This window comes from Rhinolophus ferrumequinum, chromosome 16 (genome assembly GCF_004115265.2).
Source record: "Rhinolophus ferrumequinum isolate MPI-CBG mRhiFer1 chromosome 16, mRhiFer1_v1.p, whole genome shotgun sequence".
Lineage (NCBI taxonomy): Eukaryota > Metazoa > Chordata > Mammalia > Chiroptera > Rhinolophidae > Rhinolophus > Rhinolophus ferrumequinum.
The window spans coordinates 27143139-27163281 of NC_046299.1; the positions used below are offsets into that span (position 1 = coordinate 27143139).

The window sequence follows — 20143 nt, forward strand, 5'->3', positions numbered from 1 at the left end:
TGAATTAATCAGTGCAGATTGTCTAACTTTTTCTCTGAAGAACAGCAGGGCTTATTGCTTAGGGGAATCGCACTCACTTGGAACTAACACCAAATGAATCTTGCTTCTGTTTCCCCGTGCAGTGGCCTGTGGCGGTTTCATTACCAAGCTGAACGGAACCATCACCAGCCCGGGGTGGCCGAAGGATTACCCCATCAACAAAAACTGTGTCTGGCAGGTGGTGGCCCCCACTCAGTACCGGATCTCCCTTCAGTTTGAAGTATTTGAACTGGAAGGCAACGATGTATGTTTCTGCGCTCTAATTGATTGGGGATTGTGTTGGCAGCTTTGTGGCTCCGGGCTGGGAACCAGGGAGGGGCCAACAGGCAGGGAGGTGGCTTCCTAGGGTCATGGCATCTTAGCTGGGCAGCATCTGGGGAGTATTTGCTGCAGCAGTTTTTAGCTGCACATGCTCTGCAGACAGAGTGTGTGGGTCCTCTTGTCACTGATAAATTCAAGGAGAAGCAGGACAAGAGCGAAGGAAGCAGGTCTTGGGGGTGGGAGGTGGTTCACACAGGCATGTCCCCTGGGGGAGGACTCTGGGGGGGTTAGTGTCCAGCTGAGGGGAATGAAGGGAGTGAGGTGCTGCTGGGGACCAGGTATATTCAGCCTGTTCCCTTCTTTGAGTAGGGGTCATGGGACGACCAAGTAGCCGAGGCCCAGGCAGAACCCTACAGCCAGTGTAGTCAGGCGTGCCCCGCGTCTGCCCCTGGGGCTGGAGGGGCCCCAGTAGGAGTCAAAAGGATCCTCCCTCTGAACCTAGCTGAGCCCTTCTGACCACCTGGCAGGGTGCAGCTCTCAGGAAGGGGTCCTGCAGGGCACGGGGGTCGGGATGGGGGTGTAGGGGCACCGGGCGGCTCCCCATGGCGCTCGATTGCAGGTCTGTAAGTACGACTTCCTGGAGGTGCGCAGCGGCCTGTCCCCCGACGCCAGGCTGCACGGCAGGTTCTGTGGCTCCGAGACACCCGAGGTCATCACCTCACAGAGCAACAATATGCGTGTGGAGTTCAAGTCAGACAACACGGTCTCCAAACGCGGCTTCCGGGCCCACTTCTTCTCAGGTGTGCAGGTTTGGAGGCCAGGCCACGGCGCGGAGGGCTGCAGGGCTTTGCTGGCTCCCAGCCTCTGAGGCACCTGCCCACCCCTGCCTGCCAGTGGCCCTGCCCTCATCATCTTTCCATAACAAATTACCTGCATGGCTTCAAACAACAGAAATGGATTCTCTCCCAGTTCTGGGGACCAGAAGTCAAGGTGTGGGCAGGGCCATGTCCTCTAAAGGCTCAAGGGGAGGACCCTTCTGTGCCTTGTCCTAGCTTGTGGTTCAGTGCTTAAGTGTTGCGTAGGCTTCATCTCTTTATTTTTTACATGTTCTCCAAGGATTCTTAGTTGTCCTTGTGAAATAAGAGGGTGACACTAAAATACAAAGTATTCAGTGGCACATTACCCACAGCGGGCAGAGGGTACCGAGAAGACGGTATGCCTTGACCCCTGAAGTTACCCGCCGGGGGACCGGGGAGGGAAGCTGGCCCTCGGTTATTACAGGAAGAACTCGTCTTAGGAGAGGGCTGCACACTGCTCTGGTGTGAGCTGTAAGAACCGTAACAATAACACCAGCTCACACTTGAATTCATACGTAATAATGAATAAAAGCTAACACTTACTCCGGGCTGGACACTGTTCTGTTCTAAAGGCTTTACCTGTTCTAATTCATTTCCTCCTTTCAACAATCCTACCCTTATTGACTCCACTTTACAGGTGAGGCAGCTGAGGCACTGAAGTCAAGGACTGCCCAAGGTCACAACAGTTCTAAGTGGTGGAGCAGGGCTAGACTAGCACGCGGTTGTCTGGCCCGAGGCCCGCACACTTCCCTACTCCACAGGCAGGAGGTGGTGTGGGGTCATGGCAGATAAGCCCAGGCCTCTGGGTCACACAGGCCACTTTCTCACTGAGTAACCTTGGGCACATTAGCATTCTTAGCCTCAGTTTCCTTAACTGTAAAATGGGGGCATAGGCACCTCCCTCCTAAGGGTGTGTGAGAATTGACTTAGATAATGTATAGAAAGTGATTGGGGCAGTGCCCATGGCATAATCAATACCCAACACATGGTAGTTATTTTTATTATTGTGACTATTATTATTAATATTAGCTTATCCTTTAAGGAGCTCCTTATTTTTGCCGGGGATCAGGGGTGGAGAACATATAAATATACATTAAAGTGCTTTAGGAGCATAGGGAATTCAATATATACCAGGGCCATGTATTACCCAACAAATGCTGCCTCCCCACCCCCACCCCCCCACTCCCACCCTCAGCAAGGGGATAATTAGAATCTGGGCAAGCAGGGAGGCTCCCTACTGGAAGCTACTTTTCAGCAGGGTTCTGAGACGAGAGGGACCATCCCAAGTTGGTGGTTCCCCTTAGGAGAGTCCGTTGATCTCCCCAGACAAGGACGAGTGTGCTAAGGACAACGGCGGGTGCCAGCACGAGTGCGTCAACACGTTCGGGAGCTATCTGTGCCGGTGCAGGAATGGCTACCGGCTCCATGAGAATGAGCACGACTGTAAAGAGGGTGAGGCTGGGCTTCTGCTCAGGGGCAGGGGGTGGGGAGAGCTGACCTTGGCTGCCAGGAGTGTGCTGGTGTGTAAGAGTGAGAGTGAGGAGCCCCTCCTCCCTGTCTGCCAAGCCCTGAGTCCCCCTGAGACTCCGCATCTGCCTTCCCTTCTCCTGCCCTCTTGCCGAAGAGTGATTTTCTCCAGGGCAGCTCAGTCCTTCAGGAGGCATGCAGGGGCCCTCAGGTGTTCTCCTAGAGTTACTGATTGCAAAGTGATTAAACTCCCAGGCTCCAGGATTAGACTACCTAGGTTTAAATCCTGGTTCTGCTACTTATTAGCTGTGTGACCTTGGACTAGTTACTTAACCTCTCTGAGCCTCAGTTTTCTCTTCTGTTAAAAGGGGCTAAATGTACCCTTTCTTACATTTTTTTTCTGAGGATTAAATGAGAGAATGCCTAGAAAGTATTTCAGACAGTCTGGCACATATTAAGCACTTGAAATGTTAATAAATGTCAGCCATCTATGTCGTAATATTTATCATGTGCAGGTTTAATAGTAAAAATAGAGTTGGGAACACTTTGCTCCCTGCTCCATTTACTACTGGGAGTTCTTCAGGGCCAGATGGCTTTGAATGTCCAGTCATTCTGGGAAAGGCCTTCCTTTGTTCTTACCCCACCCTGTAAAGGGAGTTTGAACATCTCTGATAAACACACAGACCTCTGGGTCTTCGCCCCAGCCACAGAGCCCTACAAAGGATCTCAAGGGTGAGGGGTACACATTTCAGTTAGGAGATTTGGCTGGGGTTCACGGAGTCTGGTCAAGGCCTTCCTGGGATGTTATAGGATGAGCTAAGACATCTTTAGAAGCAGGGTACAGCCCCCCTGACGCCCCAAGCTCGGCCCTATGACACAGAAAAGGGTGGTCACAAGTTGGGTTGAGAGTCAGGCCGGAAAAACTTGGAAAGTACTGTCCTTCTAGAACTTAAAAAGTTGTTGTCAAACTCCTGTGAGGTGGGCCTGGGCCAGAACAAGGCTTGCCTCCTGTAGTGTGGGGGACGCTATGAGGGATGGAAACTCCACTGAGGTCCCACCAACTCAACATGGCTCCCTTCCTAGGGGTTCCCCCAGGGTGAGGCAGGGGGTGCGGGAACCAATCTCCCAGGAGCTGAGTCCCTGCTCCTGTGGTACCTATTCCCTATGTGGCTGAGGAACAGAGCCAGCAATGAGCAGTAGGAAAGTCCTTGCTGACACTTCACCCTCCCCGTTCCTCTGACCTGCCCTCAATTGCCCCGTCCAGCGACCTCAGCCTGAAACCACAGTGGTCCCCGGCCCACCTCCTCAGCTCCCTCTATTTCCTAGTCAGAAAAGGCAAAGGTAGACCCAGGTTCGAGTCCTGACTCTACCCTTTACCAACAAGTCACTTACCTGCTCTAAACTTATTTTCATCTGGAAAGTGAGAAGGATGAAATGAGAGGATGCATTGAAAATGCTTAGCACAGTGCCCAACACAGAGGGAGACAGATCCTAGCTATTGGCCAAAATCCTACTCATTGAGCAAGACAAGGGGTCACTCTTTGCTAATAGCACCGTAACCAAGGCAACATCCCTAGCCTCCAAATGAAACTGCTTTGAAAAACTAAAAGGAGTATATAGACGAAGGCATAGTGATGCAGATCTTTGTTAGCCCTTGCTGGGCCTTTTACATGCGTTACCTCATTTAATCCACATAATTCCCTTTTCACAAATAAGGACATCAAGACTTATATAAGTACCCAAAGTCCCACAGCTTGAAGGTGGCGGTACCAAGACTTGAACCGAGGTCAAACCTGACTGATCTCAGGGCCTGTGCTCTTAAATCACTCACTCTACCATATTTCCAGTCATCACCAGGATGTGAATAGCCACAGTAAGAAAGATGACCTGGCTCCTCAGCCCCCACCCGGAAGGCAGCACCGCCAAGTAAACCAGCAAATCTCTGAGCCAGGCGACACTTGATTCAGGCTGCCCCCTGCCCCCACATTTGCTAATGACCATGTGACAAATAGGAGCAAGGGGAGGAGACTGTCTTAGAACACCTCCTATCCTGCCCATAAGTGAATCATGTCTCTCTGCGTGTCCCCATCACCCCCAGCTGGCTGTGCGCATAAGATCAGCAGTGCAGAGGGGACCCTGGTGAGCCCCAACTGGCCTGACAAATACCCCAGCCGGAGGGAGTGCACCTGGAACATCTCTTCAACCGAGGGCCACAGGGTGAAACTTGTGAGTCATTTTCTTAACGGACAGCAGGGACCTTGGTGTCAGACAGACATGGATTTGAGTCTCTGCTCTGCCTTTTCCCAGCTCTGAAACTTGGGGAAGTTATTCAGCATTTCCAGGACTCAGTTTTATGATCTGGAAAATGGGGGTGCTGGTGAAACCTACCTCACGGGGCTGTTGTGCAGATTTAAAGAGAGGACACACATTAAGCCCTCAGCTGAGGGTGGGGGGTGAGAAAAGCTCTATAAGCAGCACCTGTTCACAGTGGTACCAGTTTGAGGTGGCACCCAACACACCTGTTCCGCAGTGCTGTTTGAGATTTATCTGTTTCCTGTTTTAATTTTTTACAAAACAATGCATTCTCAAAGTTAAAAAATGTAATTAGTTCAGAGGGTTAGAAAGTGAAAATAAAACATTTCCAGATCCCTCATGCCACTCTAAAGTGGTTTCTTTTTATTTTTCTTTTCTTTAAATTTTATTGGGGAATATTGGAGAACAGTGTGTTTCTCCAGGGCCCATCAGCTCCAAGTTGTCCTTCAATCTAGTTGTGGAGGGTGCAGCTCAGCTCCAAGTTCGGTTGCCGTTTTCAATCTTTAGTTGCAGGGGACTCAGGCCACCATCCCATGGGGGAATTGAACCAGCAAACTTGTTATTGAGAGCTCACGCTCTAACCAACTGAGCCATCCGCCACCACTAAAAGTGTTTTCTCTGAACATTTTCTTGTGAATCCTTCCAGAAATTTCCTGCATATATAGTCATGTATGTGCATTCATAGGAAAAAGATATATACTTTTTCTTGCCCAAACTTCTCAATGGGCTCTTATTATTCATATGACTTACATGTTTTCTCAACAATAGCAAATTAAGTTTTGTGTGCTAATTCTCTCTTGAATTAAAAAATATATATCTTCCAAGAGTTTTTTGAAAGTTCCATCCATGCATAAGATTGTGGTCTGCACACCACACTGGGTTATTTCAAAGAGAAATGAGTCTTTCCTACAAGTCTCTTTCTCAGCCTCCAGGGACTCCCAGGTCTGGAGTGTAAAACAAACCCTCTTGCCAGCTGGACAAGTTGTTGTACTTGAGACAGACAAACAGTTTTTAAATGGGTTGTTCAGACTCTGGAGATGAGTAAGCTCTTCAGAAGGCAAACGGATGTCCCTCTGAATGATGAACAATAATGGAGAATGGAAGGGAACAAAGAAGAACATGATGATAAATAGAGGTGGCCCTGAGGCTTGCGAGGGTGTTGATTAGCAACAGCAGTGAGGACAGGTAGGTGAATAGACTCCCAAGCTAGAGCGTGGGGGCTGGTGTCTCTCTCTGCCAGGCCTAGGGCATCGAGGGGTGGAGACGACAGGGCCCCTGATCACAGGGTGCCCCCAGTGGGCACCTCATTTCCATGTAGGAAATGCTTTCGAGTGCTGCTCTCCTGGGTCGGTCTGAACAGCCTTGAATCTGGATGAGGGTAAATTAAAGAGAGCCTTTTAAGAGACAGGCACTCCTTCCCCAAGACTGCCATCTACTGGAAAATGTTCGCAACGGCAACATAAATCTCTGATGACGGCGGGGCAATGGCGCCCCCTGGTGTTCGGAATGCGCAACCTACACAGCAGGAAGCGGCACTTCTTGTCCAAGAGCCGCAAACACGATTTTAGTACTAGTTGTCTCTAACGTCTTTTCCTGTTCTTTACAGTATTAAGGAACTAAAGCAACCGATTACAGTGGCCACAATTAGGCCAGACCTCAAATTTATCTGAGGTTCATACATATATGTGCTAGTTTTTAAAAAAACTTCCCTGGGAAGTCAATGGTGGATATATCGATCATGCTCTTATTCTTTTGCTACCATAGAGGGTGAGTTGAATACTTCCAAAAAGTTGGCGTTACACTCTATGGGGACAGAAACAAGGTGTCCCATGGACCTTTGCGGAGCTCTCTGCCCCCCCTGATTCACTGTCTCCCAGGACATCACCCACCTTGGTGCCACTGGTCTCCCCTTCCTGCTCCCACCCACTGTCCTACCCCTATTCCCTGGCCCCCAACTCCCTTTCTGTTAGGTGTGAAGAGCTTTGCTCATTTCAGGTGTGCTTGTCATTCCTATAAAAGCCCCAATGCTAATGGCCTCTCTGTACCGCCATCCCTGCCCTGTCCCCTTCTTGTGAATTGAAATTCCCCCCTCCCCAACTAATGTCCTCTCTCCTACTCTTTCATTTGATCTAAGTCTTTTTTAAACACTGTCCTCTCTCCCCTTGTCCCATCTCCCTCGCGGCCGTCAATCATCTTCCCGGCGCCTGAGAAGCCCGACATTTGGGGCTACAAAGCCTGGTGTATGGCCTGGAACTGTGGGGCTCCCCTGGCCAGCTTCAGGGGACAATCTTTAGGGGGGCCAGGGAGGAGGGAGGCAGTATAGCCTGGTGATGGTTAGGAGTGTGGGCTGGAGTCAGGCTGGCTGCAGGTCAGGTCCAGCACCATCCTCCTCTAACTGTGTAAGCTTGGGCAAGCCACTTAACTTCTCTAAGACTCAGTTTCCCCTTCCACACATTGCGGATAATAATAGCTCTTCCTTGGCTCACAGCATCATCAGAAGTCAGTGAGAAAATGCAGGGCTCTGCATGGAAAAAAACATTCAACTAACGTCAGCCATTATGAGGGTGACGACACAGAGCAGTGTGCATGTCATAAGGCCTCTTTCACATCATTTGTACTGAAGGATTGCACAGTTTAGTCCAGAGAGTAAGGGCACGGGCTCTGGAGCCAGACGTTCTGGTCATGGCCCAGCTCTGATGGTGACCTTGGGCAAGTCATCTGACAACTCTGTGCCTCAGTGTATTCATCTGTAAAGTGGGGATTACAATGGTAGACACATCACAGGGTCGTGAGGATCAATACTTGTGAAGGACTTAAAACAGCTCCTGGCCCTGACTGAACACTCTCATTATTAAGTGAGGGGGAAGCTGCGTGATAGGATGGCAGGAACACAGACATCAGCAAGCGTTGTAACAATCTGAACCCGACCGTCTCATCTGAAAGTGGTCCCAGTAACAGTAGCTCATGTAATTAACTCCTAGGGTTGTTTTGGGGACTAAAAGAGGGGCCAAGTCCAGGCCCCCTACAGATGTCGCCGTGGACTCCACACCCCTTGTATAGCTGTCTGGGCAGACGCATGTCCCGTCTCACCCAGCCCCCTCCCCCCCTCGGGAGGTGACCCCCACCCCAGCTGAATGCCAGGCCCTCGCCTCACTTTTTGCTTTTTCATCCCCAGACGTTTAATGAGTTTGAGATCGAACAGCACCAGGAATGTGCCTACGACCACCTGGAAGTGTATGACGGGCCCGACAGCCTGGCCCCCGTCCTTGGCCGTTTCTGCGGCAGCAAGAAACCAGACCCCGTGGTGGCTTCAGGCAGCAGCCTGTTTCTCAGGTTTTACTCTGATGCCTCGGTGCAGAGGAAAGGCTTCCAGGTGGTGCACAGCACAGGTACGTGGGCTGGACGCCCGGCCTTGTTGACTGGAGATCAGTAGGTGATAAAGGCCACAAAAGGACTGCCTGTTACTCTGACTGGGGGGGAGGGAGGTATGTGACAACATATTCCTCCTAAAATGAAACCTGGGCAACGGTAGGGGGAAGGGTTGTTTTCTTGTAATGTCCTTCATTTACAACAGTTAACGCTTTATGTGTTGGTGACACGTGTTTTTCCTCCATTCCTTCCTTCTGCCTATCCTCCCTTTTAAAAAATTTATCTGTAATTGTACGCATCTGTGAAATCCAAAACTCTGGGAACTGAGTGGTGGAGAGCAGCCCTTTCTAAGGCCCAGTTCTGGAATATGAAACATGTTTTTATTCCTCATTATTTTTCCTCTACTTAAAATGTAAATAGTTTATTTGGTCCTTTGGAGGAAAATGTATATACATATAACTGATATATCTGCTTTGTTAAATAGAAGAATGTCAGTAAGAAAATTGTCTGCGCTTTAGCTACTAAAATATTACCACCTGGGACTAGAACCCACTCTTCGATTCTGGCATTAGACGGTGGGCCTTTGGCAAAGCAGTGGCTTCCCCACGGCCCACTCAGAGTCTGAGATCGTGATCAGGGGTGTCATGCAGGGAGTCACGCGGGGTCTCTGGTCCCGCTCCCCACATAAGAATGCAGGATATGGTGAGCGCAAAAAGGAACACCCACGGAGCCATAGATGGGGGAGTCACACCACTATAGTCTCACTGGCGGCTGGGTTGGAGACACAGGAGGCAGGAGCCACACTATCCACAGCCTCCCGTCCACTACTCTGCAATCCACAACTTGCACTCCACTGTGCTAACTGCAATCCATGCTTGCCAGCCACCATTTGCTGCTAGCATAGCCACGGCAGTTATATTAGTGGCCAGTGGCTCACTGGTTACAGCTGACGGCCAACTAGCCACAGCTGCTGGCCATCCTATCACAGTTGATGGCCATTTACTACCTGAGCCAGCACCTTTCCATGTGAGTCCGAGAGCCTGGAAACTGCACTCCTGGCTCTGTCCCCAGAAGGGGACCCTGTGAGGTTTTCTGATCCCTTTAACAGCCCCTTTACCCATTTGTTTTTCAGAGCCAGAAAATGTGAATCAGGTAAAACAAAATGACAACCAGCACCCTTAGGAGGTTTAGTGGTCCTTGCCTAGCAGAAAACACTTCATTGTCTACCGAACGCTCTCAGCTTGTAAGGGCGTTCTAGCTTCCCAGAGAGAAGTTTAAAAGCCACAGACTAGTGACTTCACTCTCTTGTCCCTACAGACCGTATGTAGGTGCTTGAGGTGGCTCAGGGTCCCGGCAGGAAATGGGGGTATGCTCAGATAGAGTCGTTATTTGAGGAGAATTTAGTAAGGGACTGTTTACAAAGGGGTGGGCAGGGTAGGAGGACACCACAAGAGGCAGTGTCGCTAGCCACCAGAACTAGGACTGCAGGGCTGTTACGACCCTCAGGTCTGGATGAGGGAGCTGTTCCTGGAGCCTGGAGACAGAAGGGGGGCAAGCCAAGGGCTCCCAGACAGGAGCTGTGACCTTCAGTGGAAGGACCCAGTCTTGGCAACCAGGCAGGAAGGAGCCTAGGACCACATACCCTGACTTCTCTCTCCTCCCTCCTCTGATCTGCTGATGCTCCCCGTGGCTGACTCCAACTGGAAGGCAGAGGGCAAGGGGGCCCATCCATGTCGACCTGGAGGTCAGCCTCGTAGGGCCCAGAGCAGGTGGGGAAGAACAGAGAGGAGCTCTGGCAGGATGGATAGAAGCCATCCAGCCAGGCTCTGTGTCCATTTCCTTGCCACCTGCACGTGAGGCATTTAACATTTCCTAAAGACTGCTCAGACCTGGAAGGAATTCCAAGCGTGGGGCTAAGACTGGCAGTTGGACAGGACTGGGGCCAACTGGGCCTGGGTGTCACAGGACAGCGCAGAAGCCACACATGGCGAGCTCTGGGCTTCTCAGGTTCATGGAGCACATTGAGGACAGACGGTGGAGGAATTTGCCTCCAAATTCTCTGGTGCTTTCTAATCTCTGATCGCTCTCATTTATCCATTTATATGCTGTGGTCTCTAGTGGCCTAGACACACGGTAGTGTGGGACCCAGGCCAACCAGAGTTACGGTCCTAGTAAAACACCCAGAAGTCAAGACTACGGAATACAAAGTGTAAGGCATGAGTCACCTCTGACACAGGGGTCTCAAGGCAGCTTGCAGTCAGCACTCTGAAATGCGTTAGCAAGTCAAGTCTCAGGAGATTTCTAGGTTTCAGAGTTTCCTCGCAGTTCCGATGTGCTTTTGGTGCCCTCTGTTGGCAAAAATTGAAAATTACAGTAAGTCGGTCAGGCTGGTGCGAGCCCTTCTCAGATGCTCCTAGCACTTCCGGGGAATTAAGAGGTAAAGATCTAGACAGCCAATTCTTTTTCCTGGAGTATGCTCAGGTATTCCCAGAGGCCCTACGTGGCCCAACCTAGGAAAATAGGACCTTGGCTGTGAAGGGCCAATTTGGATCCCTCCCCCGTGAGTCCTGAAACTCAGAGGAATGGATGGGCCTCTGCTTACTCCTCTGTAAAATGGGATGATGAGACTTGCCTGGCCTCTCCCACAGAGCACCCACAGGTTTTGTAGAGAAAGCTGGCTTGCGTGGAGGGTGTGAAGAGAGAAGTCCTAGACTGGGACGTAGCGGGTAGGTTGTGGCTCATGGGTTCTCCGTGCCCAGAGAGCATCATGGTTCTCTCTCCGCTCCAGAGTGCGGAGGCAGACTGAAGGCTGAAGTGCAGACCAAAGAGCTCTATTCCCATGCCCAGTTTGGGGACAACAACTACCCGAGTCAGGCCCGCTGTGACTGGGTGATCGTGGCGGAGGACGGCTACGGCGTGGAGTTGATATTCCGGACCTTTGAGGTCGAGGAGGAAGCCGACTGTGGCTACGACTACATGGAAGTTTACGACGGCTACGACAGCACGGCCCCCAGGCTCGGCCGCTTCTGTGGCTCGGGGGTGAGTCCCAGGGACCCTGGGCCCAGGACAGAGCGTCGTGATTCAGGGTAGGAGTTGTGGAGTCACACATACCTGGGTTTGAGTTCTAGCCACCCCTGCCACTTATTAGCACGAACCAGGAGGCCTGTTTTGCTGGAGCAAAGTGGGAAACTGGGGGGAATTGTCAGAGAGGCGTTGGGAGAGCCAGAGTCCCCTTCACGTAGGCCTCTGACTGAGGTCAGCTGTGGAAGGACTTTTCCCATTAAGACTTTCTTCCTCTTTTTGCGAAGAGTTCCCTACCCTCCCCCATCCCCATTTTTTTATTTGGCCTTCAGACTTTTTAAATTATACTTTTGCATATTCCACGTAGTTACTGTTCTCTTCCCCAAGCAAAACCAAATGCCTATGAAAATGACAAATCACCAACTTACTATACACACAATAGTTATGCTCAAAATCTTTATCGTTGTTCTCATTATGACCTCTTTCCTGGGCTACCTCACCGAGAGAGGGCAGGCTTGTTTGCTTCACTGTTTCCCCAGCGACTGGCATACAGCCCGGCGTACAGCTGGTGCTCAGTGAATGTGTGTGGATCCCACTCCGGTGGCACCATGCTGGGCACTGTCCACACCACGCCTCTCCTTTTCTCCAGCTCCAGGGCTCATCACTCAAGCTTCTTTGGTATTGGCTGGACGTCCAGCCAATCATTTTGGAGGCACTAGTGCTCCTTGTGTTAGTCAGAACCTCAAACTGGCATTTATATCAGTGTTTGAATGATTTCCCTTCATCTTCCCGCACCCTCCCAAGAAAGAAAGGATGGAGGTTATGACAAGCAATGCAGAGCCTTAGATAGATTAACATCTTCCATACTGTAGGTCCACATGCAGAGGAAAACCTTGGGGCTTCCTGAGTGAAATGTGCGGGAAGCCCAGTTTGGTTCCACTGTCCGTCATACGTTCTGTCCTTGGACAGGGCATAGGCCTAAATTATGTCTTTGTTCTAGGTCTCCTGGGAGACACATCACAATTAGGTGAGGTGACCCTAGAGCTGGGTGATTCATGGTACACACTATACCGTCAGAAAGACCTGAGCTAGGGTCCTGCCTAGCTGTGTCCACTTGAGTCTCAGTTTCCTCAAGCATAAAATGGAGATAGTACCTGCCTTGTGAAGTTCTGTAAAATTTACATGCAGTAAGATCTGAAAGAGTTTAGAGCAGTGCACTAGATCAATTTATGCACTTAGTAAATAATAGATTCTATATGAGCAATGTGTCTGGGATTATCTTTGGAAAAGCAGGTCCAGGGGAGCTCTCTGGAGCAGAACTTGCAATGCTTTCCTTCAGAAAGGAGCTTGTTTCTAAGCCCTTCAGAGTCTCTGGTGCCAGGGCACCTCATGGCAGCGTCAGACATCCTACGTCTCTACGTAAGTTTCTGTCTCATCCTCCTTATTTTAAACTCCAACCACAGCCAACTGGCTTAAAGTCCCCTGCTTTTCCTTTCTCCTTCTCTCAGCCATTGGAAGAAATCTACTCTGCAGGAGATTCTCTGATGATTCGGTTTCACACGGATGACACCATCAACAAGAAAGGCTTTCAGGCCCGGTACACCAGTACCAAATTCCAGGACGCCCTGCACATGAAGAAATAATGTCAACGTTCTTGAAAGAGAGGAACGGGGAAGGTTTTTTTTTGTTTGTTTGTTTGTTTGTTTTTTTCAATAAAAATAGCACCTTGTGAATCTGCCCTAAAACAGTGTACAGTATTTTTCTCAAACAAAAACTCAAAATCTAGTCTTGGAGGTATGTATTTGATGAAATTTAGCCAACGAGTTAGAGAGAAGATGTTCCTTGGATTCTGGCTGCAACATTATCAACTGTGGACTTTTAAAGAAGATTAAGGTTTGACGTCACTGATCATTCAAGTTATGCCTGTTCCGACCCATTCTCCTTCTTCCTTGCTCCTATGGGGCAAAAGACCAGACCGTGGGATGGTCATTCCTCTATTTGTGAGCGTGCTTCCATAGGTGCCAGCTGCATGACCGTGTCCTGGAGACGCAGGCTGTCTTGTGTCTACACTGGGCAACGAGGATTAAAGCTTGGCTGTGGCTGATTTGTTACACAGCTTTGGCTGGAGACTTTTGCTTCTCTCTGTCAGAGACATATCAGTAAGGAAAGCTGAGAATATGGACATTGGGACTAACAAAGGCATGACGGTAAGCGGTGCACACAGGTTGCTTGAGTATGAGAATCATCGTCACGGAGCCAGGAGTCCTCCAGCCTTTTCTCTGTGTCATCAGCTCTTGCTCGCGTTATCTTGTTCCCTTGTACGTAATTACATCAGGAGGCTAAGGCGTCTGCTGTGAATTTCAGCAGAACATTTGCTGGTGAGGGTCCCCAGTTTGCCGAGAAGAACACCTCCTGGCTCCTCCTGATATTCCGTTACTCGTCACTCGATGGCTTTGAGAAGACGCCACCTGTGCTTGGGATTCCATGGGCTTAGAAGAACCTTTCTTCCTCCCTCCAGCTGTGGAGGCCCTTGCTGTGGTTGACCTCGACTCCTTGACAACCAACTCAAACTGCATTTACAAAATGTGCAAAAACCTCCTATGAGGGACCAGCTCAGCTCCCTCGGGGGGTGAACACTGTTGAAAAATTGGTTAATTGTAAGTTATGTAAGAATCAACACCCTGTGGAACACGTCTACCTGTGACTGACTTCCTGTCACCGATTAGGTTCACGAGTGCATTGGTGACTTTGCTCAGACTAACTACTATCCAATCACCAACTTGCAATCAGAATTCACCCCCTGGCACTTGTTTTAGAGAAGTGTGGCGGATGTTGTTTACATAACTGTAGAACCTCCAGGTAAATGTTAAACAGTGAGGTAGTTTTGAATGGCATTTCATTAAGGCATCTATGGGCATTATGAGCTAAAAGCTGTGGTATGTAGCTTTAAAAGAGTATTTATGTTGGAATAATTTTAAATAATGTTTACATAACCATAAGTCCTGTTTGGTTGGTACTGAACACAGGATAGAGCACGAGAGTATTTTCAGTGAGCGCCTAGATAGTTCCCAAGCATCAGAATTCCTTTGGGATGAATCAGCATTATTTTAAACAAAGTATTTGCAAAAGATTAAAGGTTATATTTTTTAAAGATCTGAATATGTCCCCCCCAGAGGACTATGTCTGATTAAAATGAATGCTGGGAGTAAAAAAAAAGAAGAAGAAGAAGAAGAATACAAAGAAAGGTAGAAAAAATGCATGGAAATATTTTTTTCCTTAAAACAAAAAAATCAAAGTATTATTATTAATAATAATATATGTCTGTATATATGTATGTATGTAAAGGATCAGCTGTCAGGGCCTTAATCAACGCAGTGTGATAAATGCCGACCCACTAACCATAGCTTTACCGAGCAGGCCCTTCTGAACCGGCCCTGCGTTTTATGTGTTCCCTTTCACCAAGCTCTCTCTTGGCCTCTCTTGGCCCTGTGTGGAGGTTCAGCCTACATTTTCATATCATGATATATACCCCAGGGAATCTTTGATTCAGCAAATGAAGCAGCTTGTCTGGTGGTTCAGGTCTCACCTGCCTGTTAGGGTGGATTCCATTTTTCTGATTTTTGTATTTTCTGGGGTTTTATTTTGTTGCACCTTAGTTGTCCGAGTTGAAACTGAAATCAGGATACCGATTAGGTTAAAGAGTGCATCGGTGACTTTGCTCACCGATAAGCTGTTAAGGGTCTTTCCCCAAAGACGTGAAAGCTCTGTAGTTTCAAGCTGTAGAAGTCTAAGTAAGATTAATGATTTTCCTGGATAAGTGGGAGGGACTCAGAAACAGTTAGCTTTGCTTCAGTGTATGCCACCCTTGTGAAACAATGGTACTTATTTTTATCTCTTTAGTATGAGTCTTTTCAGAAACACACAACTTCAACAATTATCAACCTATGGCCAATTTGAAACAATGGGACTCTTATGAAAACCTTTATTTAGGCCTCTGGGAATGACGTAGTCCCAGAAAAGACAAGCTCTGATTCAACTGGGACTGGCCAGACCCAGACCGCTGCCCTGGAAGTTCACAATACGTGATTTATGCATAAAGCAAGCTCTGCAAGGGACCACCTGGTTGGCTTCACGAAAGTAAAGTCTGTTCAGCAGAGAGACCCAGGCCCTCTGCTTTGGCTTTTCCAATGCGCGGTGACCTTCCTGCACACATCTCTGGATGCAGATGAAGGAGCTAGGGGACACTGCTCCACCCTGCTTTGTCCTCTAATTGAGTGCTGGGCCTTGGGGGTGTCGCAGAGCTCCAAGACTACCTTCAGTTCAGAGAATTAGCTTGATGATCTCATGAAATATTTGGGGTTGGGTCTTCAGCCTGGTCCAGTTCTAGTGTAACCTGGTCTAGTAGAAGCTAGAACCTGGACCCCAGGGCAGGGTATACTGTGTTTCTCCGAAAATAAGACCTAACTGGAAAAGAATCCCTAGCATGATTTTTCAGGGTGACATCCCCTGAACATAAAAGCCCTAATGTGTCTTTTGGAGCAAAAATTAACATAAGACCTGGTCTTATTTTGGGGGAAACACGGTCTGTAATTAACTTTAGACTGTGGAAATTCTCCAAACAGAGAATATGAGGCTGTGCGTTGGTTCACTGTATTTTCTTCTAAAGTTAAGTCTCACATTACTCATGAAATGCTCAGCCTGTTTAAGTCACATGTAACATCTTGTTAACTATCAAATTCACACTGGGATTTGCCATTGATCTGGTCCCTCTGATAAGTCCCAAGTAGCTCATGGTATTGTCCCTGTTCAATTTGTGAACAAATCCTCCCTTGGCTTCAGCAGATGGTTTTTAAGTTTCATTTGTAGACTGAACTTCTGAAAAATAACCCCAAATGCCTAAAGATTTCTTAAAAAAACAAAAAACAAAAACTGTTCAGAGTGTTATCTAGAAATATACTGTATTTTCAATTTTGTGTAATTTTACATTTCATTAACTGAAGTGTTGTCAGTTTCAAAGAGAAAGTGGAGAGGAGCTAACATATGTCTCTGTCTAGAAAGAATTGTTTCATTAAAGAATGTGAATTGATTGATGTGTCCTGGGTTTGTATTACCAGTTCAGATAAGATCGTTCCTCTTGATGATGATTTTTGCCCAATACCACAAGAACTTGGGGAAGACAGAAAAAGGGGGACCTTCTCTATGGCCCCCCGCTCTCTGGTGAGTACCTGGTGCCTGGTTCCAGAACACAGCTCCCAATTGGACCTAGAAGGTCATGAGCAAAGCTAAAGGTAGCTTCAAAGTTGCCTCCTTTCTTGGACCCGAACAGGCTGGAAATCTGACAACGTAAGTGTTGTTGAGATGTTTGCTCCGGCAGTTTTGCTAGATGTGGTAGACGTCTTCTGTTGGTCCCTCTCTCCACTCGTTTTCACCTGGTTTTGTGCCTGAGGACCACATCTGACATAGAAAACTGAAGGTCGTGGTTCCTGTAAGGTGGCCCTCTCTCTCTCTGGGCTCTTGCAGCTACTTCTTCCGTTTGTCCCTTCGGGCCTAGGGGTGGTAATGATACTCTGCTGGCCTAACCCTGGGGTACTGCATTATCCCCCAAAGGGACCTTTTCAGTCTTTTTGATAAGCCCTCTTTAAATACAGCAAATTGAGTATATTTCCTATCGGGAACCTGACTGATACAGGGTCATTTCTAACACAAGCCAGGGACTCCCTCTCATCGAGGATAGTCTTGTTAGCTTGATCAGATGAAGAGACTATTGGGTATGTTTGGAGTTTTATGGGTCATATCAAGGAAGGATAATAGGGAACCATGGTTTTAAAAGCACTGCGTCTTAATACAACACTAGCTAACACATGCAACTGTTTTGTGCTATAGACTGTCAAGGTTTTATGACTTTCTGCCTTTTGCAGTCACCCGTCACCTAAAGGATGAGCCCCAATGGTACAAGGATATGACTGCTTGATGTACCAGTCAGGCTAAGGTAGCTTATGCTGCAACAAAAACAACCCCCGAATGTCAGGGGCTTTACATAAGAAGGCTTATCTCTTGTTCATATTACATGTTCATTTCTGGTATCTGGAAGCTCTGCCACGTCGTCCTCAGTCAGGGCTGGGCTGGGCTGATGGAGCAGCTGCTAGTATCTACACAGCATTGCTGATACCTATGGCAGAGGGAAAGAGAGTATGACAAATCACACACTGCCTCTTACAATGCCAACGAGTGACATATCACTTCTATTCCCATGTCATTGGCCAAATCTGTTCGTATGGCTACTCTTCAGGTGAAGAATGAGGTGAGCTAGAAACATCCAGTGGACCCCACTGACGGTTCTCACATGTGACATTCATAGATTGGGAAATGACCAGAATCCTTCTGTTAGTGTTAACTTTTTACTTCGTCACTACTTCCTTACTGACGTTTTAGATAAAAGATTTTCAAAAACCAGGAGAAGGCCCCCTATCATTTAGAATGGACCAGCTTTGTAAACCGACCAGTTGTTGCCTGGGAAGCCATCAGTGTGATTAGGCTTGTACAAATTTAAATGGTGGCAAAATACATATGATCGGAGAATCTTAGAGTTGGTGTCCCTAACCTCTCTCACCCACTACGGGTATTCCTTCTGCAATTTCTAAAGAGATAATTCTCAGGCCTAATACTTCTGGAGGAGGAGAGCCCATCATTTCACCCATTCCCTCTTTTTTGTGCCAAGTTTCTTTTTGCAGAAGTGGAGCTCCTTCTGTGAGCTCCACTACACCCAACCTATAAATCCCCTTCTTCTTAAATCAGAGTCCATTCTGAGGCTTGTGACCAGGGAACCATGACTGATCCAAACACAGGTCTCGCTGAACTATGTCTCCGTGACATACAGATGCCAGTAGATTCGGTTTAGGCATCGCCGAGGAATCTTGGGAACTGGAAGCCCCGTGAGGCAGAGACCACGTTGGTCTTGTTCAGACAGTACCCCAGTGCCTGGACCCCACACCCCAAATCTGTTTTCCAGTATTACCTGACTAAACAAATGGCGCCTCTATTTCCTGATAGTAAAGCCCCAAACCCAGGAGTCGGCTTCATTCTGCTCTTTCCCTCATCTTCTCTCCCGTCCCCTGCCCCACAATTTTTCCATCATCAAGTGTCACTGCCTCTGCTGCCTGCACAATAAGTCACACACCCACTCACTGCTCTTCGTTCTCGTGCCTCATCCTAGGTCAGCCACCATCACCACTCACTTGGATTCTACTAAACAGTCTCCGGGTAAACACTCTTGTCTATCAACCAGGATCCATAGAGAAGCCAGGTGAATTTTGTCAATAATCACTGAGATCAGGCTCCCATCTCACTTAAAATCCTTGAAAGTTGTCCCATTGCTCTACAGTGGAAATCTTACTGTACCCTGCCATGCTCACATCTAGGTCCCTAACGCTCTCTGTCCTTAACCCCTTCCGGGGTCACTCCCTGGTTTATGTTGCTCCTTCCAGTTCTGTGAGTGCACCTCACCTGCTTCAGCTCCAGGATTTTGAGTTTGCTGTTTCCTTTGCCTGGGACACTCTTCTCATCTTCCACACGCAGCTTTTTTATTTTCCCATAATACTTTTCTATGTATATACGTACATATTTATATATATATAATTACATAGTTATAGACATACATAATTATATATAATTCTTACCTATTTATCCAACCTCCAGCATTATAAAAAAATTCCACATTCTTACCGTGATTTGGTATTTTTCTATCCTTTTCATTTCAGCTTTTTGTTGGGTATGTAGTATATCTTTTTTCTTTTTTTTAAATTAGTTTCAGGTGCACCAAACAATGTAATAGTTAGACATGTATCATTTATATCCCTCACACAGTGACAATCCCCTCCCCCCATCCACTACCCCTACATGCAGCTTAAATGTCATGTAAAGTCAGGAGCCTCCTGGTCATTCTGCTGACTCTCCCCCGGCCCCCTTTGCTCTCCCACAATGGTTCCACCTGTTCTGATCTGTTGTCTGCCTGCCCTCCTGGAACATACTCTCCCTAAGAGTTGGGGCTTCATTTGTCTTCATCATGCTGAAAACAGTGCCCAGAATATTGCTCAGTAGATCCAAGGTGTCGAAAAGAGTTGTTGAATATATGAAGGAATTTGTTGAATATATGAAGGAATATATGTACTCATTTCAATGGTCAGATTTATTGGTCTTAATTCTGTTGTTTTGTTGGCATGGAACTCCAACTCCTTCACCATTTTAAAGAAGCAAACTCCTAGCAGAGAACTTGTGAGAAGCAGAAAGCAGCACACATCAATGGCCCCCTCCAGCTCTAGGAGGGTCCCCACTCAGTGTGAGCACAGAAAGGGATAAGGCCAAACTCACTGCCTGTCTGCTCATCCGCCAGGGAGTGTGTTCGCTGTGGCAGCCACAGCCCTGCCTCAAACAGAGCAGGTTCCAACCCCCATTCTGCAGGCATCTTCTACCAAGATGCCGGCAACGTGTTGACTCCCTCATTGCTGGGACAGCGAGCGCTCAACGCTGACGCCGGGCAGCTGGGCACGGAGCAGCCAGCCACAGCCTGTGTAACCCATTGTTTCTAAAGCATTTCCAGCAGCAGGAGCCTCCAAGCTCTCAGACCAGCTGTGGGTTCTTTGTTGAGTTGAAGGTTTAAAGAAGGGGCCTGAAAAGTAAGAAGGACCAAAAATAAAGGCAAAGGCTTGGATGACCCGGGCCATGCACAGTGGCCATGGAGCAGGAGACCATCTTTCCCAAGGGATGGGCCGAGAACTTGGCTACTCCCCTGACCATAAATGGCTTTGCCAGGACTCGCT

At 48.2% G+C, this 20143-nt stretch overlaps 1 protein-coding gene across 1 annotated transcript in view; it reads left to right on the top strand.

Annotated features, from left to right (window-relative positions):
- Window positions 1–16351, top strand: part of TLL2 (tolloid like 2) — a 116024-nt gene extending 99673 nt beyond the window's left edge. Inside the window, exons 15-21 of the mRNA XM_033129759.1 lie at window positions 123–283; window positions 920–1100; window positions 2484–2609; window positions 4723–4850; window positions 8113–8326; window positions 11095–11345; window positions 12836–16351. Of these exons, the coding sequence (XP_032985650.1) occupies window positions 123–283; window positions 920–1100; window positions 2484–2609; window positions 4723–4850; window positions 8113–8326; window positions 11095–11345; window positions 12836–12970 (1196 nt within the window). The 3' untranslated portion in view covers window positions 12971–16351. The remainder of the gene's footprint in view (window positions 1–122; window positions 284–919; window positions 1101–2483; window positions 2610–4722; window positions 4851–8112; window positions 8327–11094; window positions 11346–12835) is intronic.
- Window positions 16352–20143: the final 3792 nt, after the last annotated feature.